We start from the raw sequence: 24,795 nt of genomic DNA, 5'->3' as shown, positions 1-24,795 counted from the left end.
ACGGGGTGGGGCGGGCTTGCAGGCTGAAAATCCGGGGCGGTGCCCCCTTCTGACCTGTCCCTGCCCCTTCCTGCCCCCTTTGATGCGGCCCCACTTCCTCTGGCAGGAACCCCCGCCCTCACTGGGTCTGGGTAAAAAGGAGCAGCAGAGCTGGTCCAGAGGCGGCGCCCCTGGAGGCAGCAGCTCCTCTCCTCTCGGCCCTGTCTCCCAACCCTTGTACCAGTGCTGTGCCTTGGTCCCTGGTACAGGCATGGGGGGCAGGGACCTGGGGACCCCAGCAGCACCAGCCCCAAGGGGTGAAGTCAGCATGTGACCCCAGCACCTCCCTCTGTGCCTCCATCTCCGCCTGCTGCGGCTCAGGTGAGGGTCTCTCCAGATTCTAGAAGTCAGTGCCCCCCCCTTCCTGCTGCCTTGCTGACCCCCAGGTTTATCATCTTGAACTTGATTTCCTGCTCAAGGTCCGTCGGGTCTTGTTCTGAAATCTGAGTCTTCACTACCTGTGGTCTCCGACCTTGCTCAGAGTCCAGCTGAGCCCTCTGTCCTTATCTCTGTAACTGATCCTCAAGGTCCCTCTCCTTTCCCCCGCCCCATTTTTCTTTAACAGAATGTCTTCCACTGTTGGGGTCACCCTGTCTCCCTTCCCCACATTTTCCCGACAGTCCAGGTCACCATTTGGCCATGTCAGAAAGTTCTTTCCCTGACCCTGTTCCCATTCCTCTCCTCCCCCAAGGCCACCCCGACCTGGTCAGTCTCCCTTCCAGGGGCTTCCTAACCCATGTCTGAGCAGCCTGCAATCGGGTGCTGCAGAGGTGGGTCCCAGGCTGGCTCCAGCTTGGCCTGAGATGAGAAGTGCCTTCAAAGCCAACTTTCTTGGATTTTCAGGCGAAAGAAGTTTCTAGTACCTGAGTGAGACAGGAAGCTCAGCTACTCACTGAGGGGAGAACCTGCCCCCTCAGATGAGTTTGCTCGTCTGCAAAGGGGCATGGTGCTCGCTCAGGAAGGGGCAATGGGGCCTGGAGCTGGAGGGGAGAGCTGCCTGGCTTCCCTGCCCCACTCCCCCACTGTCAAGGGAGAAAGGAAAGCCCAGGTTGAAGTCCAGACCCCTGTGGTTCAGAACCAGACAGCACAGGACTCTGCAAGCCCATCCACCCCCGCCTGCCTCACCACCTCCCCGCTCCAGCCAGGTCCAGAGGTGGCTGCTTCACCCTCCCCCTCCCAAGGAGGCCAGAGGGCCTAGACCGGAGCTGAGAGAACGCAGGTGGCTACACCCTCACTCACTTCCTCCCCAGAGACTGGGGGTGGGGGGCACGCCCCAACGCCAGGTAGAAGGGCTTACTTTCCGACACCAAGAGGTGACATGGACCAAAAGGAGACCCAAAGAGGGGGGCAGTATCTTAATACAGGTTCGTATCTTCACCCAAAAATGAGAGGACAGGAAGGATGTGACTCCCAGTCCCACCCTTACATGGGGGTCCAGAGGATGAAAGAGAACCCCATCTTTTGCATCAACCCCATTCAATTCCCAGGAACATTCCCTCTGGCAAAGAAGCAGATACCCTGGGCCAGGCCCCTGGCTGGGAAAGTAACTTTATTTTCTTCAGGGGTGTGGACAGATGTCTCGTCTCAGAACTTCTGGAACTGTTTCTTGGTGCCAGCAGCCTTTGTGACTTTGAGCACGTTGAAACGCACAGTCTTGCTCAAGGGCCGGCACTCACCCACTGTGACGATGTCGCCGATCTGGACATCCCTGTGGAGGTGGGCAGGTGCTGTGTCACGAGCTTGACTGTCCCATGCACGCCACTAGAGCCTGAGGCCTCTCTGCTTTGGCCCCACCAAACCCCACCCAAGCCCCAGTTTCCAGATCCACCTGCCCCCGGTCATTATTTATTGACCACAAAACTGTCCAAGGTGCATAGAGAACACTCCAACCCTCTCAGGGATCTCTCGGGGCAGAAGACCTCCATCGATCCTCTCCACTTTATACAGACTGGAGGCTCCTGAGGACATATGCTTGGTTCCACCAGTCTCCTCACACCGTCTCCAACAGTTTACTACCCACACAGCAACCAAGGCGCCCCGTTAACCCTGGCCAGGTCCCCCATGTCACTCAGCCTCGGGGGCAGACCACCCCCTCCTCTGCCTGTGAACCTGTGGGCCCACCGTGCTCACCTGAAGCAGGGGGACAGGTGCACAGACATGTTCTTGTGGCGCTTCTCAAAGCGGTTGTACTTTCGGATGTAGTGGAGGTAGTCTCGGCGGATAACAATGGTCCTCTGCATCTTCATCTTGGTCACCACACCTGGGGGGAGGGGATGGATCATAGGTCAGCCCCTGGGGAAGGGGGGCTTTGGGCAGCCCAGAGCATGCTGGGAATTGGGAGCTGCCAAGGAAGGATCCCAAGCCCTGCTGCTGACATCAGCTGTGCCAGGTGGCTTTCTCAGCAGTGTCCGTGGTGGGCATCTGAAGACCATTGTGAAAAGACATCATCTGCCAGTGCCCCCTGGAACCAGGAGTCTGCCCACCCCCTCCTCACCCAGGAATTCTTTTCTTTTTAAGATTTTATTTATTTATTCAACAGAGAGAGTGACAGCGAGAGCAGGAACACAAGCACAGGGAGAGGGAGAAGCAGGCTTCCCGCTGAACAGAGAGTCGGATGCGGGGCTCGATCCCAGGACCCTGGGATCAAGACCTGAGCCGAAGGCAGCTGCTTAACCGACTGAGCCACCCAGGCGCCCCCTCACCCAGGAATTCTGAGCATTCCCCAGCCCATCGGCCCTCAGACCCAGAAATCTGAACCCAAGCCCCCTCGCTCACCAGAAAGAATCCGCCCTCGGATGGAGACATTACCAGTAAAGGGGCATTTCTTGTCAATGTAGGTGCCCTCAATGGCCTGAAAAAGGGAAAGAAAGGAGTGAGCCTTGGAGCAAGCACTTCCTGAAATAATCGGGCGTGTGGCCTCAGGGACAGGTACTATATTTCCCACCAGGCCCTGGAGGAGCCAATCAGATGTGGCCGAGGTAATCCGGTGTGTGCACACCTGCAGGGACACAGGGGTCTCCTTCCTTCTGAGAGTAGCCCCCATACCTCCTTGGGCGTCTTGAAGCCCAGACCGATATTTTTGTAGTATCGCGGGAGCTTCTCCTTGCCAGTTTCTCCAAGCAGGACCCTCTTCTTATTTTGAAAGATGGTTGGCTGCTTTTGGTAGGCGCGCTCAGTCTAGGTGGATGAGCAGAAAGCTGGTGAGCCTGGAGCCGGCAACCTGGCCTGGAAACCTTCCCAGAAACCCCAGATCCCATCCTCTCCAGCATTTACTCCCCAAACGGCAGCCTCCCAAGCCTCCATAACTACCATCTAAAACACTCACCCTGAGTCTGAGTTCAGACTCAACTCTGAACCAGGGTTTTCTTAAGCATTTACGCTCTAAAACACCTCCCATCACCTGCAGAACTCATTCCTTAAAACCCAGGCACACACAATCATTCCTCTAACAGCGTGGACACCTTTCAGCAACGATTACTCTCCAAGCCACAAGGACACCCACCCGCGATTCTCTCCTTATATAATATATACGACTTCAGAAATAAATACCCAAACCACGGGCTTCCTGGATTAGCCCTTAGGGCTCAGTTCTCACAGGATTAACCCGATGGCCCAAGGCCTCCGGAAAACCACCCCGTTAAGTTTTAAGAAGATAACTCCTAAAAGGCTTGAGCCGCCACTAAACCCCACGCGGGGAGCCCCCAGGGCTTAGGAGGCGCTAATCTAGATTAATTCAAAGACACGCGCCCCCGAATTAATGCCTGAGAAATCGAGGCCGTCTGGCATTAGCCCCCAGACTGGGGCGCGGAGTCCTTCTCTCCGGGACGCGCCCCTGACGCCGAGGGTGGGCCCCGCAGCATCCGCGCCAACCCCGAGCCCGCACCTGAATGTCCGCCATCTTCCCGGCCGCCTCAAAAAAGGAAAGCCGGAAGGCCGTCCGGGTTTCCTTATCGACGGCACAGGGGCTAGGGAGGAAGTGACGAAGGGGGGCGGGAGCAGGGCTTGGGGCGGTGCCTCGGGAGCGACTGTGATTGACGGGCGGCCCAAACCCCGCACGGACGCGCCACAGGACCAAGGGCAGGGGGTGGAGAAGTGGCTGACGCCTTCTCGCGAAAGTCACGCCATGAATGCGCTGGGGTGCGCTAGTTCACGTTGGGAAGGCAAGGCCAGCCTTGAGCTCGCGTACGTTATCGCGAGAGTTATAGGGAGGCGGGCACGTGTCGGCGGAGCTAAGAGACCGCGTGGCTGGGCTCCTGCAGAATTCAGACGGGATGTGGTGGCGGCGGCCATCTTTTTGCGGGGCGGCCAGCCAGAAGGTTTTAGGGGCGTGAGCCAGCGGCGCCGCCATCTTTGTGAGGGGCGGGCTTGACCACGAGTTATTTTCAAGTGTAATGAAGTTTGTTGTCCTTTATGTCCTGTTTCATCCCCAGACAATAGTTTAGTGAAAACAAACAAACAAAAAAGCAAAATAAAAAACCCTTCTGTTAGGGGGTGGGGGGATGGGTTAGCCTGGTAACGGGTATTAAAGAGGGCTCGTTCTGCGTGGAGCACTGGGTGTTAGGCTCAAACAATGAATATCATGGAACACTACACCAAAAACTAATGATGTAATGTATGGTGATTAACATAACAATAAAAATTTTAAAGGGAAAAAAACCCCTTCTGTTGATTTTCTGTGGCCGCTGGCACTTCAAGGGTGTGTGAGACTGAGGACCTGAATTTTTAACTTTGTTTCATGTTATTAGATTTAAATTTACACAGCTACGTGGAACTAACGTCTACGGCCCTGAACGGTGCAGGTCTATAATTGGGTACTTTTTTTTTTAAGATTTTATTTATTTATTTATTTATTTTTAAGATTTTACTCATTTATTTGACAGAGACAGAGCGAGAGAGGGAACACAAGCAGGGGGAGTGGGAGAGGGAGAAGCAGGCCTCCCGCCGAGCAGGGAGCCCGACGTGGGGCTCGATCCCAGGACCCTGAGATCATGACCTGAGCTGAAGGCAGATGCTTAACCAGCTTAACCGACTGAGCCACCCAGGTGCCCTGTTATTTTATAAATTCTCAGAAAGCAAAGTCTTAGGAAGCAGACATTTAAATACATTTTTTTAGATTCAACCGACAAAGAATTGCTTTCTAAGTTTCCAAACGGTCCCTCTCAATTTGTGTACTTATCCTGTAGCATGAGGCTCTGGTGCACAGACCACATTTAAAGGGCCTTACTCTCTTGTGATGCCTCTTCCATTTTATGCTCTTCCTCTCCTCCTTCCTTGCTGCGTCTGAAACATGTAGATTCTTCTGGCCTTGGGACTTTTCAACTTTGCTGTTCCTTCAATTGAATTCTTTGTTCAGTGCCTCACCTCTCAGGCTCCCGTGGAAACTATCCCCCAAGCTCCACAGTGGTGACACACTATGAAGAGGGTGAGGTTTCTGGGGCTCCCAGGTGGCTCAGTCGGTTAAGTGTCTGCCTTCCACTAGGGTCACTATCCCAGGGTCCTGGGATCAAACCCGGGTCTGGCTGGTGAGCTTCTCCCTCTGCCTGCTCCCCCTCCCCCCACCCCCTTGTGCTTTGTATCTCTCAAATAAATAAATAAAATCCTTTTTTTTAGGGCGCCTGGGTGGCTCAGTTGGTTAAGCGTCTGCCTTCGGCTCAGATCATGATCCCAGGGTCCTGGGATCGAGCCCCGCGTCGGGCTCCCTGCTCAGCAGGGAGTCTGCTTCTCCCTCTGACCCTCTCCCCTCTCATGTTCTCTATCTCTACCATTCTCTCTCTACCAATCTTTTTAAAAAAAGATTTTATTTATTTATTTATTTGACAGAGAGAGAGACAACACAAGCAGGGGGAGTGGGAGAGGCAGAGGGAGAAGCAGGCTTCCCACGGAGCAGGTAGCCCGATGCAGGGCTCGATCCCAGGACCCTGGGATCATGACCTGAGCCGAAGGCAGATGCTTAACCGACTGAGCCACCCAGGTGCCCCTTGAATACAATTTAAAACTCAGTTCTTCAGTCACCTTCTTCATTACGTCAAGTGCCCAGAAGCCAGGTGTGGCTTGCATATTAGAAAAGATTCAAAAAAATTTTTTTAAAGATTTTATTTATTTGAGAGAGAGCGAGAGTGAGAGAGAGAGCATGAGCAGGGGGAAGAGCGAGGGAGAGGGAGAAGCAGGCTCACATCTGAGCAGGGAGCCCGACTTGGGGCTCGATCCCAGGACCCCGGGATCATGACCTGAGCTGAAGGTAGACACTTGACTGCCTGAGCCACCCAGGCACTCTGATTCAGTGCCTTTTTTTTTTTTTTGACAGAGAGACACACCGCAAGAGAGGGAACACAAGCAAGGGGAGTGGCAGAGGGAGGGGGAAAAGCAGGCTTCCCGCGGAGCGGGGAGCCCGATGTGGGGCTTGATCCCAGGATCCTGGGATCATGACCTGAGCCGAAGGCAGACACTTAACGACTGAGTCACCCAGGCGCCCCATTCAATGCATTTTTATCAACACAGAAAGTTCTGTTGGACATTGCTGCTATAGAGAAGGCTGCGCATATGTATATGGTGTCTTTAAATTGCACTAACTTGGGTGCCTGGGTGAACTAACTTGGGTCCCCTGAATGAAACATTTTTAATTGTTCTAGTTGCTTCAGTCCCTTTGGGGGTAAGGTTAAGAGGGAAGAACTTTTTGGGCGCCTGGGTGGCTCAGTTGGTTAAGCGACTGCCTTCGGCTCAGGTCATGATCCTGGAGTCCCGGGATCGAGTCCCGCATCGGGCTCCCTGCTCAGCAGGGAGTCTGCTTCTCCCTCTGACCCTCTTCCCTCTCGTGCTTTCTCTCTCTCTCTCAAATAAATAAATAAAATCTTTAAAAAAAAAAAAAAAAAAGTCTCTCCCTCTGCCCCGCCCTGCTCCTGCTCTCTCTCTCAAATAAATAAAAACAATCTTTAAAAAAAAAAAAATAAAAAAAAAAAAAAAAAAGAGGGAAGAACTTTTCATTTTTCTCTTTTAAAGCCTTCCATGTCTTCCCCCCCACTGACCTTGTAGTAGCTTTATTTTTTGAAGAAATAAGTAATCTTCTGGAGTTTTTGAACAACTTGATAAGGATTTATGATGTTTAGTTAAAAAAAAAAAAAGGCAGGCCCTATAGTTGTTATTTGCAATGTGTGCTAAGCTATGTACAAAAGCAACTTAGAAAAAAGCCTGGAAGGAAATGAATGACATTGCCCTGGTGGTTTGCATCTCCAGGTGGTGAGATTAGGTGTGATTTCCTCTCTGGTTTTTAAAATGCTCAGTATTTTGCAAATCGCTCAGAATAGCTGGTGAGATTTTGATGATAAGGGAAAAGCAAAAAATATATATATTGCTTCACCGTGAAGGGGTGGGGCAGTTTGGAGATATTTAGGTCCACAGCTTTTAATGACCACAGCCCACAGTAGGAAATAGTCACATCGTGACCAAACACCTGTCTCTCTCCTTCTCTTCCCTCCCCTCCTTGTGCTTTATTATTATTTTTAAAGACTTTATTTGAGAGAGAGAATGAGAGAGAGAGAGAGAGAGAGAGAGCATGAGGGGGGGAGGGTCAGAGGGAGAAGCAGACTCCCCGCTGAGCAGGGAGCCCGATGCAGGACTCAATCCCAGGACTCCAGGATCATGACCTGAGCCGAAGGCAGACACTTAACTACTGAGCCAGCCAGGTGCCTGTTTTTTGTTTTTTGTATTTGTTAATATACCCAGGAAACAAGTTGTTCAAAAGAGGTAGGATTTGCAAATATTTCCTCCCAGTCCACGGCTTGTTTTTGAAGTGGGTAGTTTTTACATGTTTGTACAGCCAAATTTATCTTTTTAAGGGATCATGCTTTTGGTGGGACTATATTGTATTGCTTTAACAGGCAGTTTTGTTAAGCTTAGTATTTAATTTTGGCCACTTCTGGAGGCAGCTCCTGTGGTTAGGGGGAGCCCCAGGAGCGGTGAAGATACCACCCATTTGTTAAATGATTCTCAGAGAAAACCTAAGTCACTGTGGTATCTTTGCCATTTTGGGAAGATTAATCATGACAGGACATGAGTTGCAATTTGCCCCCTGAATTAAAGTAAAATGCCCTGTGAATTATAAAATGTGTATCACATTTTAACTAGTTTTCTCTGCACTCTTAGGCATTTGAATACTGAACTTCTAAATTAGAAATTTCCAAGGTGGGGCGCCTGGGTGGCTCAGGGAGGTTAAGCTTCAGACTCGTTAGGCTCAGGTCGTCTCAGGGTTGTGAGATGGAGCCCTGCCTCAGGCCGTGCTGGGCGTGAAGCCTGCCCATGATTCTCTGTCTCCCTCCACCCCCTCCCCATCTCTAAAGTCTAGGGGCACCTGGGCAGCTCAGTTGTTAAGCGTTCCTCCTGCTTGTGTTTCGTCTTGCTGTGTGTGTCAAAGATAAAATGGGGCACCTGGGTGGCTCAGTCGTTAGGCGTCTGCCTTTGGGTCAGGTCATGATCCCAGGGTCCTGGGATCAAGCTCCGCATCGGGCTCCCTGCTAAGCTGGGAGCCTGCTTCTCTGTCTCCCACTCCCCCTGCTTGTGTTCCTGCTGTCGTTATCAAAGAAATAAAATCTTAAAAAAATAAAATAAAATCTTAAAAAAAAAAAGTCTAGCTTTACTCTTCTAAAGCTAAATTAGATTTCTTATTTCAACTCTCAGTGCCTAATGCTACCTGCAAAATGTTTCCGGTCTGTTTCTTTACACAAAGCACAGAACTCCTGGTGTGACAAAGACCAAAATAGCCCACGTACCCCACAATGATGGGACTGGTTTCAAGATGGTGACAATTCCATACTTTGCAGCTGAATTGGACAGTGTAGGTTCACTGAGCAACCTTGGGCCATGATGGTTTTGAGAAATACACCTATACAGGACTCAAGGAAATTCCTGGAGAGCGGTAGATAAAAACTCATCCACGAAGGACAGGTTATAATCCAACCGTTGTGGAAAGCGACTGGAGCATGGCCAGTCCTCTCTTTCAAGCCCCCCTTTGCCTGCCAAGGGCCTGCCTCCACAGCAGACACACACTGCAAAGACACCAACTTTCTTTAAAAATAATTTATTAGTTTTGGATCACAAAATACAGGGAAAGCACAAGGGCAGTGCCTGAGACCCCTTGGCTGTACTTCCCAGGCTACGCATCTGTAACTATGTCTGTACAACACCAGGCTTGGCCCCCAGCACCCTCACACCCTAACAGCTGCAGAGTATAGCACCTGAGCCTGCCGCAAGTTTAAACACACCCCATTCACAACACAGGGCTCCCATCCAAACATTCTCCAGATCTCTTGCCAACAGTGAAATAGTTGCTCCAACTATCAATTTCTTACAACTCTCAGAAATGAGGTTACAGGCAACAATGCCTCAAAGCTCTTAGAGTTTAACCTTTTAAGAAGGCCCTTCTGAATTAACAGCAGTGACTAAAGCCCTTTCTGTGTTCCCAGCATTCTAAGCCCCAGGCTGCCTGTGGCTCCAGACAGCAGCCCCTGGGGGTCCCCCATATCCTAGGGCGGCGATGGAGGAAGGGCAGGCCAGGCCAAGCATGAGGAATAAACAGTCAATTTTATTGGGCTCAGACCAGGAGTCCATGGGTCTTGAGGACCTCTGTGTATTTATCGATTTTCTTCTCCACATTCTTTTCGGCCTGTTTCCGTAGCCTCTGTGGGGTGAAGAGGACAGATGGTGGTCAATGGCTGCTACCCAGAACCTTCATCATCCCAGGAACCCAATTCTACCCCCCGTCCCAAGGTGGGCCTCAAGTAGAGGCCTCCGGGACCAAACAAAGACCACTGTGTCCAGAGAGTTCACCCGCAAGGCCCTGCCCAGGAGTGTGGCGCCCTCGGGTTCCAGGCCGTCCTCACCATGAGCTGCTTCTTCTTCCGGTAATGGATTTTGGCCTTCTCCTTTCTCTTCTCCTCCAGGGTGGCTGTGACTGCCTGGTACTTCCAACCAACCTCGTGAGCCAGGCGCCCCAGGTAGGCAAACTGTGGGGAGGGAGAAGAAAGAGGTCCTAAGCAAGCGGAGCCAGGGTGGCTGTGGGACAGGGAGCGGACAAGCTGTCCTAGGTGACCCAACTTTCCCCAGCAGGCCCAAGTTAAAGACACAGCCACCCTGGGGGCTCCCTGCTCCTGCTGGCATCAGCTGAGCCATCGGCATTATCGGCACTGCCCGCAATGGCATCCGCAGACCATCGTGAGAAAGAACCATCATCTGCCAGTCTTGGGGCTCAAGTTCGCCCCCTAGTGAGACGACTCAGTGAAACCTGGAACTTACCTTCCGTGTAGGCTTCAGGCGCACCACCTTGAGGGCAGCAGGAACCACCATCCGTTTTTTCTGTTAGAGAAGGAGAGGGGCTTAAGAGCCCTGGAGTAAGAGACAGGCAGGGAAGAAGGCTGGCTGGAATAGCGTCTCAGCCAGTGCTGTTCTCATGAGGGTCAAACAATGTAGGTATAACTGCAACATCACGGACGCCAGACACAAAGGCTGCGCGGACGGTCCTGGAGCTCACCTTGTCGTAGGGCGGCGGGATCCCGTCAAACACCTTGAGGCGCTCCAGGGCAGCCTGGCCTCGCTTGGTCTTGTGCGGCAGCATGCCTGTGGATGGAGGGACAGCAGGCTTGCTCCGTGGGGCTCATGAGGACCCCGCCCCCCACCCCCCCCACCCCCGGCACACTGGTGGCCTCAGATGGTAGTGCATGTGGAGTCATCTCATGGTCAGGGAACTCGAACGCAAGTGGGAGAAGTCCTCATCACTGGCCACCCATCCACCGGGTGGTCCTCAGGCCCAGCTCACCTCGCACTGTCCGCCAAAAGATGCGGCTGGGTGCTCGGAAGTGGTAGGGGCCACGGGACGGGTTGGTGTTCATGCGCTTGCGGAGGAAGGCCAGGTACTTCACTGGGGAGAGAGAGGGTGCGAGGCCTCAGACCCCAGCCACATGCTAACTTCTTCAACACACACATCCATACTCCCAAGGGCCTGTTAGGGAACGCAAATGAGCACTTCCCACCACTAGTGGGCTCACTTTTGGAGCCAATGAAGGCTGCCAATCTCCCAGGTCCACCCTCTCCAGCTCTTCTCTCAGGTCCTAACTTACACTTGTTTCTGTAGAAATTGCCAGAAATGTTGATGCCCTCACAGCGCACGACTACAACCTTCCGGCCTAGAGGAAAAGAAAAGTGAGGCAAACAAGGACAAAGGCTGTGAAGCCACCCAAGGGCTCTACCTACAAACTGGCCATTACCCACCTGCCCGGTTACTGCTGAAGGCTAGAAACAGGGTTTCTTCCCCTGTGTGGAGCTGACCACAATGCACAAGAAAGCCAAGGCCCCAGCAGAGCTGGATTTGTGCTTAAATTAACAGCCCGACAGGAAAGGATTTTTCATCTCAGAGCCCCAGACCCCAGGAGAGGGAGAAGCTGGAAGGTCTCAGAGCGGTGCATGGGGTTATCTCACGGTCGTGAGACTCAAACGAAAGATGGTGACTGTTGCTCATCACTGACCGCTGGCTGGGAATCACACCCAGGGGAGCTGTAGACAGAGCAGACTTACCCAGAAGCACCTGTTTGGCCACGATGGCCGCCAGGCGGCCCAGGAGATGGCCTCGGCCATCAAGCACCAGGACCTGGTGGAAATAAAATGGAAAGGCTTAGACACACCCTCAGCTTTGACTCCTCACCCTAAGCAACAGTTGCTTTTTACTTGTTTCTTTCACCGTCTCCCCGGAGTGCCTCCTATTCATTAGGAGGCCTGGAAACTAAGACCCGAGGTCCACTGTACAGATGTGGCCAAGAAAGCAAATGGCTATTTCGGTGCAAGGAAAAGCCTTTCCTCACATCTCACTGCCTTAAGGGCCAGAATTCTTAAGCCCCGATTACATTCAAGGGTGAGAGGGTGAGCTGGGATTTGAACAAAGGCTGGCAAGACTCTGTCCATTGATCCAGTTAGAATTTATAATCCCTGATACAAAAGTTGTGGAATTCCAACAGACCAATTCTCTCAAGGGTAAGTTTCCAGCATAAAATGATTAATAAAGAAAACAGGTTCAGAGTGGGTGAGGCTCTGTGGGGTAGTCAGGAGCCTGTGCGGTAACTTAGGCTGAATTTAGCTCTGCATCCCTGGCTGAACTGCTCAATACCAAATCCTCAGCTTCTTCACGAGTCAAGTTCCCTCTCTTACGGAGCGCTCGTTATATACTTGTGATTGTTGGAAGGCAGAAGGGCACAGAATCTAAAGCCAGACTTCCCGACAATGTGACTTTGGCTTAAACTCTCCAGCTTCCTCACCTGGAAGATGAGGATAACAGTATCTGCCTCAGGAATATTATGGTAGCTAACCGAAAGAGCCCAAATATAAAGCAAACTGTGTCAAGCACACAGTAAATGCAGAAAACACGTGTTCCAAGAACTTTACCACCTTCCTGACTCCACAAACGTGCTTTTTCTTTTCCTTTCCTTACCGCCCAGACTCAAGACGAAATTCAGACGGACACCCTTTCCCGAGCCATCCCCTCCTTTACATATTAGAAATTAGAAGAGGAATCCAGGGACTCGGAGCTAAGCTTCTGCTGTGTCCCTCGAAGGCCCCCAGGTGGTTAAGGGCAGCGCAGCCTTTTATCAGTCCTCTGGCCTTTATCAAGTATCCGTCACCCCAAAGAACAAGGGAAGAGCAATTCGTTCCTGGATGTCCTGTAGGCAGGAACGCTCCCCCACTGCGTAAGATCTCCTACCAAAGCGTCCAGAGCTGCAGGACACGGATTAACACTCCCACGAGGGTGAAGCGACGCGCGCCTTGGGTACGGCGGGAGCGCCCTCCATTTTGGCCAGTCCCCGGTTTCCCACCGCCCCGAGGCAGCCCAGGCGTTTTCCGCGCGCTTCCCCGTCCCTAGGGACACACAGCCCCGATTCGGCCAACGCCTGGCCGAGACAAAGGGAAACGAGGCCTAATGTTACAGTAACTCTCCCCGTGCTGGGAGCCGCCAAAATCGCCCTTAAGGAAGGCATCATGCCGCATTTTAGTCGGCCCCGGGCCAAAAAACCGTCCTACTTATCTCGTATTTCCCCGTTGCAGGCTCCTTTTAGGCCTAAAGCTGCTCATTTTGCTCACTTATCGACTTTAGGTTTCACAAAGCACCAACAAGGGGAAATAGGGCCCAATCTCGGTCCGGCCCGGAACCCACCCAGCCCCACGCCTTCCCGGCCCGCGCGGAGCCCGCACCTGCCCCTCCGCCATCTTCGGCAGCCGCCTGAGAAAGGAGGGAGGTTCAGCGCAGGGTTTCTTATCCCTTGAAACAGGGGCGGAGGAAGTGACGCCGCATGGGCTGTGCGGGCAGCTTCCCGTCTTTTCATTGGCCCAAGTGTCTTGCGCGTGCGCAGAGGGGCCCCGCTAGAAGGCGGGTCGTCTTCTGACTGTCCAATCCGGGTCCAATCTTTCCCATCGGCTCTTAGGCAGCCATTGCTGTGCGGGGCGAGAGATCACGTGGGGTAGGAAGCGGCTCTGCTTAGGGCGGGGCTGGCCAGCCTGGGCCGCCATATTTTTGAGGGGCTGCTAAGCTCCCTCTCGGGGGTTGCCAAGGTGTCTGCGGTGGGGGGAAGCGCCGTCACCCGCTAAAGCGACAGCAGGCTGCAGGGCACGTGGTGGCCCGCAGGGGGCAAGTGGGCTCTCTGTCAAGCGCCCAGTCTAGGCTTAAAAGGATTCCGGTGCCTCTGCTGCCTCCTTGTGACCTGGCCGAACTCCCGGCCCTGTCTGAGCCTCAGTGTCCCCATCTGTAAAACAGGCGGAAGTAGTTTTCCCTATGAGATCCAAGAGTGTATGAGGGAATGACTTCCAGATGGCTTCTAGGCCTCCGCTTCGGCTGTGTCCCTTGCCTCGGATGTCCTCCCCTCCAGCCCCACCTTCTAAAATCTGGCCTGTCACAGCCCCAGGGCTTTTTGGCTCAAGAGTCCTTGCCTCCTGAGCGCCTCCCGGGATCTCAGGCTGGGTCAGGTATCCAACCTCCCTTACCCCCCCCGCCCCCCCCCCCCGCCACGCCCGGGCTCCCGGAATGCCTGTACTGCTGCCATTAGAACGCCAATGAGGCGCCCTGGGTCCTGTGTCTTCTCCCCCATAGATCAGGAGCCCCGACAAGGGCGGATTCTGACGCGGTCTGGGTCCCAGCACTGCCGCGCGCTGGCTCTGGGCCCCGGGAGGTCTCAGAAAACCGGTACTGGATGAAACGCATTAACTGAAAAACCCGGACTCACGCCCCAAATGCCCCGCCCGCACCCTGTCCCATCTACAGACAGGCCTGGCCAGAGCTGGTAGAAAAGGATGATTTATATACAATTTCCTGGGGACAAGGACTTTGTACAGAGGGGGATAGGTGGGGCTGGGGCTGGCGTTGGGGACTGGCGTTGCCTCCATCCTGGGGAGAGAGTGAGCGGGGCAGCGCCGTCGAGGAAGGGACCAGTCTCTAGCTGACTTCCTCCGAGTCCCAGCTCTGTGTCCTCTGGCAGGTGACTCGTCTCGCTGGGCCTCAGTGTCCTCTGTAAAATGAGATGATAGATGTGTCTGTCTCACTGGGCCGTCTGCGGATCCGTGGATAGAGGAGAGGAGAGCACCAAGCTCAGCTCTCTGCACAGACTAAGTACTGAAAACAATTCCATTTCCAGGGAGTGCCTGCTATGTGTTAGGGCATCACTGTCCATCTCTGCAAAGATGGAAACCATGACACCTGTGCTCTCCCACAGAGCCACGGAGCAGCCACGTGGGAATACTGAGTACCCCAAATGTGCCCAGGGCAACCGAGGAGCTGAGTTTTACATTTTAGCTAATTTAAACTTAAACTGGTAGTGTGCTTATTAGGAGAGCAGGAAAGCAGAGTGGACAGGAGCAAGGATGCGAGGAAAACTTCCCAACGGATTACCTTTTCCAAAAAAAATGTAATAATTCCTATACAGAAAACAATGAAATGAAAAAAATCATTTAAACTTAGAAACTGATCCTGGAGACGCCTGGGTGGCTCAGTCAGTTAAGCATCCAACTCTTAATTTTGGCTCAGGCCATGATCTCAGGGTAGGGGGATCTCGTCCCACTGGGTATGGAGCCTGCTTAAGATTCTCTCGGGGAGGGGCGCCTGGGTGGCTCAGTTGGTTAAGCGACTGCCTTCGGCTCAGGTCATGATCCTGGAGTCTTGGGATCGAGTCCCACATCGGGCTCCCTGCTCAGCAGGGAGTCTGCTTCTCCCTCTGACCCTCCTCCCTCGCGTGCTCTCTATCTCTCATTCTCTCTCTCAAATAAATAAATAAAATCTTAAAAAAAAAAAAAAAAGATTCTCTCGGGGCGCCTGGGTGGCTCAGATGGTTAAGCATCTGCCATCGGCCCAGGTCATGATCCCAGGGTTCTGGGATCGAGCCCCACATTGGATTCCTGGCTCAGCAGGGAGCCTGCTTCTCCTTCTCCCTCTGCCTCTCTCCCTGCTCATGCTCTTTCTCTGTATCTCTGTGTCTCAAATGAATAAATAAAATCTTAAAAAAAAAAGTTTCTCTCTCTCCCTCTGACCCCACCCCCCATGCGGGCACGTGTGTGCGCACTCTCTCTCTCTCTCTCTCTCTCTCTCTCTAAAAAAAAGAAAACAAGAAGCTGAAACTGATCTTGGAGTAAGTTATTGGAAAACTTGTTTCTTTTTTTTTTTTGAAAACTTGTTTCAAACAACTTGAGCAGGTGAATCTACTTTTGCAAATGTAAATTTCAAGAATTTTAAATACAGGAGAAGTTGTTCGTTTAAGTAGGCTCCACATCCATTGTAGAACCCAATGCAGGCAGAACCCATGACCCTGAGATCAAGACCTGAGCTGAGACCAAGAGTCAGACGCTCAACTGACGAAGCTGCCCAGGTGGCCCTAGAAGAAAAAAATTTTTTAAGTAATCTCTGTGCCCAACGTGGGGCTTGAATTCACAACCCCAAGATCAAGAGTCACATGCTTTACTGACTGAGAGAGCCAGGCGCCCCAATTATTCAAAAGTTTTAAGTGACATGTGTGGTTTTTGTTCTATTTCTATTGGACAGCCTCTCTTTAAGGGCTTTGCATGCATCACTTAAACCTCCAGACAACTCTATGGTAGACTATTATTAGAGTCTTTTGTACAGATAAGGAAACTGAGGCAGAAGAACGAAAAGCAGAAGGCCCAGAGTCAAATCTTGGTTCTGTCACTCCTCTGCTGGGTGACTTTTGGCAAATTATTTACATCTCTGTGCCTTGGTTTCAGCCTCTATGAAATGGGATAATAATGGCACCAGCTTCGGGGCGCCTGGGTGGCTCAGTCATTAGGCATCTGCCTTCAGCTCTGGTCATGATCACAGAGTCCTGGGATCGAGCCCCGCATCGGGCTCCCTGCTCCGCGGGAAGCCTGCTTCTCCCTCTCCCACTCCCCCTGCTTGTGTTCCCTCTCTCGCTGTGTCTCTCTCTGTCAAATAAATAAAATCTTAAAAAAATAATAATAATGGCACCAGCTTCTCAATTAAGTTAATTTGTGCAAAGCCCCAGCATAAGGGCTGTATCACTGAGGCATCATATGTGTGAGCAGCTACTGCAAAATGTTTCTTGTTAGAACCCTCTGGAGCCCTTGGGGCGCCCGGGTGGCTCAGTCGTTAAGCGTCTGCCTTTGGCTCAGGTCATGGTCCCAGGGTCCTGGGATCGAGCCCCGCATCGGGCTCCCTGCTCCACGGGAAGCCTGTTTCTCCCTCTCCCATTCCCCCTGCTTATGTTCCTTCTCTGGCTGTCTTTCTCCGTCAAATGAAATCTTAAAAAAAAAAAAAAAGAAAGAAAGAAAGAAAAAGAACCCTCTGGGCCCATCAAGAACCCACTAGGGCCTCCCCAGCTTCTTCCCTCCTGGGCCCACCTGCCTCCTGCCTCCTGCCTCCGCAAGTGTTCCCACGTTCTTTCTTCCATCACTCACCTCCCCGGGCTCCCTGCTGCCCTGGGCAGGAAGTCCCAGCTCCCTTGCTTGGTGTCTGAGGGCTAGATTTTTCACACCCACACTCACACCCACCCCAGGCTTGCTCACGAGAGTTACTGGAACACCCAGAGCTTTTTCACACCTGGAGGGCTTTGCAAAGGTGGTCCTCTCCGCCCACTTCAGGAGGGTTCTCTCCTGGCTTGCAGACTCCTGCAGCCAAATATCTCCCCTGGGGCCCCTACCCCCCCCCCCCCCCCCGCCCAGGTCCCCACTGAGCTCACCCTCTTTCCCTAATCTCCCTGCTCCTCCAGATCTCCCGCTGGGCCAGACCTAGGGTGATCTGTGCCACCTGTCCGAGCCTGTCAATCTCCAGCCCTGTCCTTCTTGATCCCTGACCCCTGACTCTGCCTGTCCCCATGGTGCTGGTCCTGGCCCTGACTCAGGCCTTGTCCTCTCTCCTTGGACCCTCACCCAGCCTCCACTCTGTCCCCCCTTTATGGCCCCAGCCCCCCTCCACCCAACAAAGTCCAGGGTTCTCAGCCTGGTGAAGGATTCGCCAAGCTTCACGAGCCACAGGGGCAGCCTGTCCTGGAGACTGGAGATGCAGGTCACCTGTGGTCGCCACAGGGTCAGTGCCGCCCCCACAGACCTCCCCATGCCCTCTGTCCACCTGCAGACTCATCTGCTCCCCAGGGTAGGGCGTCCTCCGCCTCCTCCTTCGCCAGTGCAGGCACCAGACAGTGGACATCAGCAGGAGACCCACGGGCAGCAGCAGCACGAGGAGCAGCAGAGGGGCCTGGGGGGCCGGCAGGGCTGTGGCCTCCAAGGCCCCAGGGCTCCTTGGGGGGAGCAGCGTGGAAGAGTCTAAGGGGAGAGAGGAGTCTGGGTGACCGAGGAGAAGGGCTGGGCCGGAGAAGGGAAGGAAACAAAAGCAGGCCTGGTGCTGGCTGTGTGACTTCAGGTGGGCCGCCCACCTCTCTGTGCCTCAGTCTTCTCATCTGTAAAATGGGGATACTCATTACACCTGCCGCATAAGATGGTCACAAAAATTAAATGAGTGACCACACAGGAAGTTCTTAGAACAGCATGGCACCTGGTCAGTTTGCATTTTCTTTTACAATTGGACACATAGATTTCTGGTGCTTACATATCGATTTGTGTATTCTTCTTTTCCCTCCCTTGGGCTGTGAGCTCCCTGTGGGCACCAGGGACCTTCTCTGTCTTATTTATTGGCAGAACCTACTACTTAGCGCTCATTAAATAATACTATAATAGCTCAGTGTCACACATTAAATATTTGACCAAATGACAAATTGACAAATAATAAAATAGTCAAAGATACCCCCCAGTTTTGTTCCCTCTATACCCTCACCCAGCTGCTCTCTTTTCCCCTCGCTTGCTGGACTCCCGGCACATGTGTCTCTTCACTGTTCCTTAAACAGGCTTCTGCCTCAGGGCTTTTGCACAGGCGGTTCTCTTGTTCCCAACTCTCAGTACCTCTCTAGCCACCCACCTCACACCATGATTCCATCACCCTGTGGTAATTTGCCTGCCTGGGGCTCATTACCCTCAGATATTTGCCTGTTAATTATTTGCTCACATGTTTATTGTCTGTCGCCTCACTTAGCATGTCAGCCCCACATGTGCAAGCACCTGGATCTTGTTCTGAGCTGTGTCGCCAATGCCAAGCACCCAGGAGGTAGCTAATAAAATGCGGTCAAATGAATGAATAGTCATAAATGTAAGTACAAATGACCAATGAAGCTTAATATAGAGGGCAAAATGATCAAAAGTGTGGGGAGACAGTGAGAAAAATGGAGGGGGTGGTTTTAAATATCCCTCTCAGGGATGCCTGGCTGGCTCAGTCGGTAGAGCGTGTGATTCTTCATCTCAGGATCGTGAGTTTGAGCCCCACACTGGGTGTAGAGATTACTAAAAATAAAAATAAAAAAAGAACTCGACAGATCTAGTAACAAATACAAGGACAGAAAGCCTCCGAATGATACCACAGTAAGGTGGGGAGAATATGTACACACAGATTCAACCCCGATCCTGCCAAGAAAATTAATCTATTTTTTTCTTTTCCTCCTAAGACAGGGTCAGTTACAAAACTGGTAATGTACTTGGCCACAAAGTAAACCTTTTTTTAAAAAAAATATTTTATTTACTTATTGTAGAGAGAGAGAGCACGAACGGGGCCCAGGAGAGGGAGAAGCAGGCTCCCCGCGGAGCAAGGAGACCACCGTGGGGCTCGATCCCAGGACCCTGGGATCATGACCTGAGCCGAAGGCAGATGCCCAACCGACTGAGCCACCCAGGTGCCCCAAAGTAAACCTTAATACGCTGAAAAAATCAAGTTTTCACAGGGCATAGTCTCTCATCATATTCTGATTACATTATTTCTCATTGATCCTTTAGAGCTGTGTTCAATCCCGCAGGCTTTTGCCCCATGGGGCTATTGACATGTGGTCTCTGGTGAGTCTGAATTCCCATGTGCTGTCAGTGTTAAATACACACTGGTTCCTAGAGACTTAGGGGACAAACGGATGTAAAATATCTCACTAATTTTTATAGTGCCCCTTCCTGCTTGTGCGGGCACTCTCTCTCTTAAATAAATAAATGAATCTTAAAAAAATAATAAAAATAGGGCGCCTGGGTGCCTCAGTCATTAGGCGTCTGCTTTCAGCTCAGGTCATGATCCCAGGGTCCTGGGATCAAGTCCCACGGTAGTCTCCCTGCTCGGTGGGAAGCCTGCTTCTCCCTCTCCCACTCGCCCTGCTTGTGTTCCCTCTCTCGCTGTCTCTCTGTCAAATAAATAAATAAATAAATAATCTTAAAAAAAAAATACAGCATGGGGGTGCCTGGCTGGCTCGGTCTGTGCAGCATGCAGCTCTTGAACTCGGGGTCGTGAGTTCGAGCCCCATGTTGGGGATAGGATTGCACTAAAAAATAATAATAATATTAAATCTAAAATACAGTATTGGGTATGTGTTCAAACAGTACTCCTTTGGAGGCATTTGGTTAAGTTAAATTTGTGATCTCAATGATGAGTTATTAAGAATAATTTTAAAATTATGAAGTCCATTAACGTCATTATAAAGAACAGATTCGTGGTTGCCAGGGGCTAAGGATGGGAGTTATTAGAAGGGGGTCAATTTAAGCAGTTTGATTGTGGTGGGGATCACAAGAAGCCACACAGGTGAAAAAATTGCAAAGACACATACACTTTTACGGAGCGAATTGCGTCCCTCAAAATTCATACACGGGAATCCTAACCGCCCCCCCCACCTTGGAATGCGACCTTATTTGGAGATGGGATTACACAGAGAATCAAGTTAAAATGAGGTCATCAGGGTGGGCCCTCCATCCCACATGACAGGTGTCCTTGTACAGAGGGGAAATCTGGACACGGAGGCGTGCACAGGGGAAGAAGACCATGCGAGTGTGAAAATGGCCATTGACAAAGCCAAGGAGAGAGGCCTGGAACAGAGCTTTCCCTCAGAGCCCTCAGAAGGAGCCAATCCTGCCCACACATGGATTTCAGACTTCTGGCCTCCAGAATCGTTAAACAAGCCACGTCTGTTGTTCCAATCACCCAGTTTCTGGTACTTTGTTATGGCAGCACTAGGAAACGAGCACGCACACGACTCGTAAAATGGGAATAAACTCTGTGGATTATACGCACGGACTGGACCCCTCTCATATTTCTGGCTTTGCTTTCAGTGCTATCAGTAACGTGAAGCAAAATGCAACCCTGGGGCTGGGGAGGCTGGGTAAAGGGTGTCCAGGACGCCCCCATACAATTTCTTTGTACCCTCCTTTGAATCTAAAACTATTCCAAAAGAAAACGTTTTAAAAACAAAACCACCAATCATTTGCTACAAAAATAACGAATGTGGGGCGCCTGGGTGGCTCAGTTGGTTGAGCGACTGCCTTCGGCTCAGGTCACGATCCTGGAGTCCCGGGATCGAGTCCCGCATCGGGCTCCCTGCTCAGCAGGGAGTCTGCTTCTTCCCCTGAACCTCTTCCCTCTCATGTTCTCTATCTCTCATTCTCTCTCTCTCAAATAAATAAATAAAAAATCTTTAAAAAAAAAAATAACGAATGTGAAAATTCTGGAAAAAAAAAAGTGAATTCACTCAAAAAACAAAACAAAACAAAAAAAACAACAAAAACTTCAAAAATCTTGGTACTAGAGAATTTGCACTTACATACGTGGCTGTCATTGTATTTCTTTCGGACAGGGCTGCCTTGGAGAAACAGGCAGGGATTATTGTTCCCTTGTCAGAGATGGGTGAACACACCCAAAGTCACACAGCCAGTGGGAGCAGGGTGGGGTCTGGGCTGGCCTGGGCAGAGGGGGTGAGGGGCTGTGGGATGGGAGAGGCGGGGGGTGCTGGGGGGCGCTGGGGGCCGTTACCCGGCTGACACCGCAGCTGCAGGCACCCCGAGAAATTCCTGCGAGTGATCCAGGGCTTCAAGGCCGTCAGCTGCTTGGAGGTGTCCTGCAGGAGGTGGGAGATGTTGGTCTGGACGAAGCGAAGACAGCTGGGGAGGGGCTGGGGGCAGGGGAGGGAGATGTCACCAGGGCATCACCCCCACAGTCTGCTCAGGCCAAGGGCCTTCCCTGCCTGGCAACGCCTACCAGGGCCCCGTGAGGCCTGGTTCACAGAGAGAGAGTTTGGACCCCTGCCGCCCAGATGGCTAGGGGAGAGAACCCCTCTGCAACGCCCAGCAACAGGGCCTGAGAAATAAACTCAGAATCGGTGCACTGGGCCCAGGACCCCCGTCCTCCTTCAGTGCCTAGAGAAGTGCTCTTTTCAGCAAGGGGGCCCCCAGGGGGACCGGGGTTCCAGCTCCACCTCCCTTGGGTTGCTAGTCCAAAGAAATCTCCAGCAAGGCCTAGCAGAGCTTGGCTTCCAATCCCTAGGAAGGTAACTCGCTCCCCTAGCTTGTCCCCCAAGTTCAGGGCTGACCTGGAAGGCACATAAGGTGACAAAGTGTATCTCCGTGTTGACAGCCTCCAGCAGGATTTGCATCTGGGACCCGGCCACAGCTTTGAGCCGTTCCATCCAGCGCTGGGCCAGGATCAGATGCCAGAAGGCTCCACAGAGCTCGTCCTGGGAGAGACAACCCAAGCTGGGGGGGTGGCCAGCAGAGGGGGCTGGGGGCTGGAAGGGTGAGGGGCTGGGGCCGGGAGCCCTGCATCCCCCGGGGAGGAGGGGGCAGGTCAGCCAGCTGGTCCCCTGAGGGGTAGTCTGTCCTTCCCACCTCTGCCCCAGCCCCTCCCATCTGTGACTCACGTCCTGCAGGTTGGAGGCGACCGTGACTGGGTAGTCCTGAAGCAGGTAATCGGACTGCGGGAGAAAACAAGACAGGAGGAAACAGAACTATGGAGATCCAGGGGGCGGGGGAGAGGGACCCGGAGAGAGGGGGACAGCGAGCCCCAAAGAAGGACACCTCGACGGGGTGGCTCAGTCCCAGTGACAGAACCTGGGCCTCAGAAAGGCGCCCTGGGGAGGAAGGGACAGGGCCCTCACCAGCTTGCGGATGGTGACTGCGAAGGTGGAGGAGACGGGGCTGTGGCTGAAGGAGCAGTCGGGGGTCCCGCGCAGGCCGGGGCTGAGCAGCAGCAGGAGCAGCAGGGAGGTCTGTGGGCGCGACACGGGGGTGGGGGGGGAGCGCCCTCTGTTGGCTCCACGCGCACCCCTCCCCTGGGCCCCCTCAGCCCCCAGCCGTCTTCGACCCTCTTTCTCCCTTTCCAGGTCGCACTCTTTCCGGCCCAGGGCTCGGCCCTCCTCCTGGCTCCTGTGTCCATCCGGGACCGGCCTTCCCTGGTTTCCTCTCTGCCTTTACGCTGCCCTTTCTGGCTGCTCTCCCCATTTCCCAGCTGCGCCCAAGGCTCGGCTCCTGCTCACCTCGGCCGCGGGCTGTCCCTCTCTGTTCCTCCCTCCCGTTTCTGCCTCCACCTGGGTCCTGCCTTCCTCATTTGTACCCCACCCCTGCCCACGTCCCCCTCCTCTGCCCACGTCCCTCACCCCTGCCCCTGTCCCCCACCCCTGTCCGTGTTCCCCACCCCTCCCTGCTCATGTCCCCCTCCTCTGCCCATGTCCCTCATCCCTGCCCCTGTCCCCCACCCCGTCCATCTCTCCCTTACCCCTGTCCATGTCCCCCACCCCATCCATCTCTCCCTTACCCCTGCCCCTGTCCCCCACCCCTGTCCATCTCTCCCTTACCCCTGTCCATGTCCCCCACCCCGTCCATCTCTCCCTTACCCCTGTCCATGTCCCCCACCTCTGTCCATCTGTTCTCTCAGCTCTGCCCATCTTGGTACTGCTCTGCCTTTCCCCCGGCTTGTCCCCTGGGTATACGCACAGTTGGGCTCCAGGCTGGCACCAGCACTATCATCTCGGCCGAAGGCCCCTCATGCCTATGGCCAGATCTTGGAAGGGACAGAAGAGGGAGTCTCAGACCCTCACACCCCAACCCCTTCCTCACCCGCCCCTTCACCTCCCCACCCCTCCCTTGGCTCCTTGATGTGGCTAAGTTTCCGCCTCCTACTCCCTCGGGCTTCCTGCGTGAGCCCCAGTTATGGTGAAAACTCATCTCCCCTTCTAAGAACCCCGACGTCCGGTCCCCGGAACCCTCCCCAGGCCAGGGACCCAGCAACCTGACCCCCATCCCTCCTCCTTCAGCCAGGAGGGGGACCCCAGCCCCGCCCCTCGGGGACCCGGAGTCCATTTCTCCTCACGCACCAGGCTTGCCCCGGCTGGGCGTGGAAGGGGCCAGGCCGGGTGACAGCCAGAGATCGAAAGCGAAAGGAAATTTTGGGGGGCGACAGTGAGCTGGGGTGGATCTGGCCGAGGCAAGGGGCGCCACCTGGCGGTGGCAGGTGGCGGCTCACGCCGCTGAGGGCGCCTCCGCGGGACTCGCGCCCTGAGAGCCCTGAGCTGGGTCGAAGCCGGGACGCACGACGAAGGGCGAGCTGCCTCCAGCCGGAAGCAATGCCCACAGGGCAAGGAGGAGGCCAGCCTGGGGCCTTCATCCTCACCTTGAATGGCGAAGGCCTGTCCGAAATGGACAGAGGCACCAGAAGGAGGGGGGGGCCGAGCACTGGTCGGAGTGGAATGGGACCTGGAAAGGGAGAGACAGAAGGGGGCCGGGGCGAGGAGGGGGGGGAAGGGCAGGTGAGGGTGCGTGTGGAGCCAACAGAGGGCGCCCCCACCCCGAGCCACGCACACAGACCTCCGTACCCCTGCGGCTGCTCTGCCCCTGCCTCTGGGACTGCTCTTTTGGACACAGCCTCACCTCCACCTTGGATGTGTGGGCTAAGCGTAGCTTCTGGGGGGGCTCCAGGGATCCTTAGCTTGTATCTGCATAACTCCATCCCTGACTCTGTCTTCACCTGGCCTTCTTCTCTAGAAGCGTCTCTCCTCTGGGTGTCTCTTATAAGGACACTTGTCATTAGATGTAGGGCCCACTTGGATAATCCAGGATGATCTTAGCTCGAGATCCTTAACTTTATTATATCTGCAAGGACCGTTTTTCCAAATAAGGTCACCACATTCATAGGTTCCAGGGGTGAGGACGGGGACGTATCTTTTGGGGGCTGGGTGACCACTCAAACCACTAAGTTCCCGCCAGGCTGTTTCCTACCTCCGGGCCTTTGCACATGCTGTCCCCTCTGCCTGGGATGCTCTCCATCCACATCAGATCCTCATGGTCCTTCAAGATTCAGTGCACTCACCCATCATCAGGGAGATGCAAATCACAACCACAATGAGATATCACCTCACACCAGTTAAGATGGCC

The 24,795-nt window shown here is 53.4% G+C and overlaps 3 protein-coding genes and 5 non-coding genes across 15 annotated transcripts; all 8 read right to left on the bottom strand.

The window, feature by feature from the left end:
• Positions 1–1,561: 1,561 nt before the first annotated feature.
• RPS11 (ribosomal protein S11) lies at positions 1,562–4,090 on the bottom strand. The gene is made up of 5 exons (XM_027619931.1): positions 3,923–4,090; positions 3,085–3,216; positions 2,815–2,890; positions 2,170–2,299; positions 1,562–1,747 (listed from the first exon to the last, which is right to left on the bottom strand). The coding sequence occupies exons 1-5, from the start codon at positions 3,935–3,937 to the stop codon at positions 1,624–1,626; spliced, it is 477 nt and encodes a 158-aa protein (XP_027475732.1). The 5' UTR covers positions 3,938–4,090; the 3' UTR covers positions 1,562–1,623.
• On the bottom strand, positions 2,407–2,492 carry LOC113936778. Its single transcript, XR_003524353.1, has one exon. It is a non-coding gene; the product is annotated as a small nucleolar RNA SNORD35 (small nucleolar RNA).
• Positions 4,091–9,593: 5,503 nt separating the features above from the next.
• RPL13A (ribosomal protein L13a) lies at positions 9,594–13,349 on the bottom strand. 2 transcript variants are annotated; one of them, XM_027619983.2, is made up of 8 exons: positions 13,264–13,349; positions 11,599–11,671; positions 11,145–11,210; positions 10,844–10,945; positions 10,559–10,644; positions 10,324–10,383; positions 9,912–10,034; positions 9,594–9,709 (listed from the first exon to the last, which is right to left on the bottom strand). In XM_027619983.2, the coding sequence occupies exons 1-8, from the start codon at positions 13,276–13,278 to the stop codon at positions 9,623–9,625; spliced, it is 612 nt and encodes a 203-aa protein (XP_027475784.1). In that variant the 5' UTR covers positions 13,279–13,349; the 3' UTR covers positions 9,594–9,622. The 2 variants fall into 2 exon arrangements, with proteins under 2 accessions (XP_027475784.1, XP_035581230.1); XM_035725337.1 differs by lacking the exons at positions 11,599–11,671; positions 13,264–13,349 and having other exon boundaries at positions 10,844–11,026; positions 11,145–11,208.
• Positions 10,179–10,265, bottom strand: LOC113936777. Its single transcript, XR_003524352.1, has one exon. It is a non-coding gene; the product is annotated as a small nucleolar RNA SNORD35 (small nucleolar RNA).
• On the bottom strand, positions 10,453–10,523 carry LOC113936775. The gene has a single exon (XR_003524350.1). It is a non-coding gene; the product is annotated as a small nucleolar RNA SNORD34 (small nucleolar RNA).
• Positions 10,726–10,810, bottom strand: LOC113936836. The gene has a single exon (XR_003524394.1). It is a non-coding gene; the product is annotated as a small nucleolar RNA Z195/SNORD33/SNORD32 family (small nucleolar RNA).
• LOC113936837 lies at positions 11,470–11,552 on the bottom strand. Its single transcript, XR_003524395.1, has one exon. It is a non-coding gene; the product is annotated as a small nucleolar RNA Z195/SNORD33/SNORD32 family (small nucleolar RNA).
• A 994-nt stretch (positions 13,350–14,343) lies between the features above and the next one.
• Positions 14,344–24,661, bottom strand: FLT3LG (fms related receptor tyrosine kinase 3 ligand). Of its 7 annotated transcripts, none has more exons than XM_027617029.2 (9): positions 24,640–24,661; positions 24,035–24,117; positions 23,259–23,425; positions 22,524–22,634; positions 22,287–22,340; positions 21,960–22,103; positions 21,404–21,542; positions 17,654–17,847; positions 14,344–14,570 (listed from the first exon to the last, which is right to left on the bottom strand). In XM_027617029.2, exons 3-9 carry the CDS (start codon positions 23,307–23,309, stop codon positions 14,361–14,363), a joined length of 903 nt encoding a protein of 300 aa, XP_027472830.1. In that variant the 5' UTR covers positions 23,310–23,425; positions 24,035–24,117; positions 24,640–24,661; the 3' UTR covers positions 14,344–14,360. The 7 variants fall into 7 exon arrangements, with proteins under 7 accessions (XP_027472830.1, XP_027472833.2, XP_027472831.1 ...); XM_027617032.2 differs by having other exon boundaries at positions 23,359–23,425; positions 24,640–24,657; XM_027617030.1 differs by lacking the exons at positions 24,035–24,117; positions 24,640–24,661 and adding an exon at positions 23,739–23,820 and having other exon boundaries at positions 23,359–23,425.
• Positions 24,662–24,795: the final 134 nt, after the last annotated feature.

This window comes from Zalophus californianus, chromosome 17 (assembly GCF_009762305.2).
Source record: "Zalophus californianus isolate mZalCal1 chromosome 17, mZalCal1.pri.v2, whole genome shotgun sequence".
NCBI lineage: Eukaryota > Metazoa > Chordata > Mammalia > Carnivora > Otariidae > Zalophus > Zalophus californianus.
The sequence above is the reverse complement of the archived record's forward strand: the minus strand, read 5'-3'. Positions and strand labels throughout refer to the sequence as shown.

Coding starts and splice junctions, on each gene's coding strand:
- RPS11 (XM_027619931.1), bottom strand. Junction 2,891..3,084: donor GCTTCAAGACGCCCAAGGAG/GTATGGGGGCTA, acceptor TCCCTTTTTCAG/GCCATTGAGGGCACCTACAT. Junction 1,748..2,169: donor CACCTGTCCCCCTGCTTCAG/GTGAGCACGGTG, acceptor CCACCTCCACAG/GGATGTCCAGATCGGCGACA.
- RPL13A (XM_027619983.2), bottom strand. Junction 11,211..11,598: donor GGCCAAACAGGTGCTTCTGG/GTAAGTCTGCTC, acceptor CTTTTCCTCTAG/GCCGGAAGGTTGTAGTCGTG. Junction 9,710..9,911: donor GGAAGAAGAAGCAGCTCATG/GTGAGGACGGCC, acceptor TTCACCCCACAG/AGGCTACGGAAACAGGCCGA.
- FLT3LG (XM_027617025.1), bottom strand. CDS start 23,664: ATGGGGGTCAGGTTGCTGGGTCCCTGGCCTGGGGAGGGTTCCGGGGAC. Junction 21,543..21,959: donor TCACCTTATGTGCCTTCCAG/GTCAGCCCTGAA, acceptor CCCTGCCCCCAG/CCCCTCCCCAGCTGTCTTCG. Junction 17,848..21,403: donor GCAGCTGCGGTGTCAGCCGG/GTAACGGCCCCC, acceptor CTCTCCCCTTAG/ACTCTTCCACGCTGCTCCCC.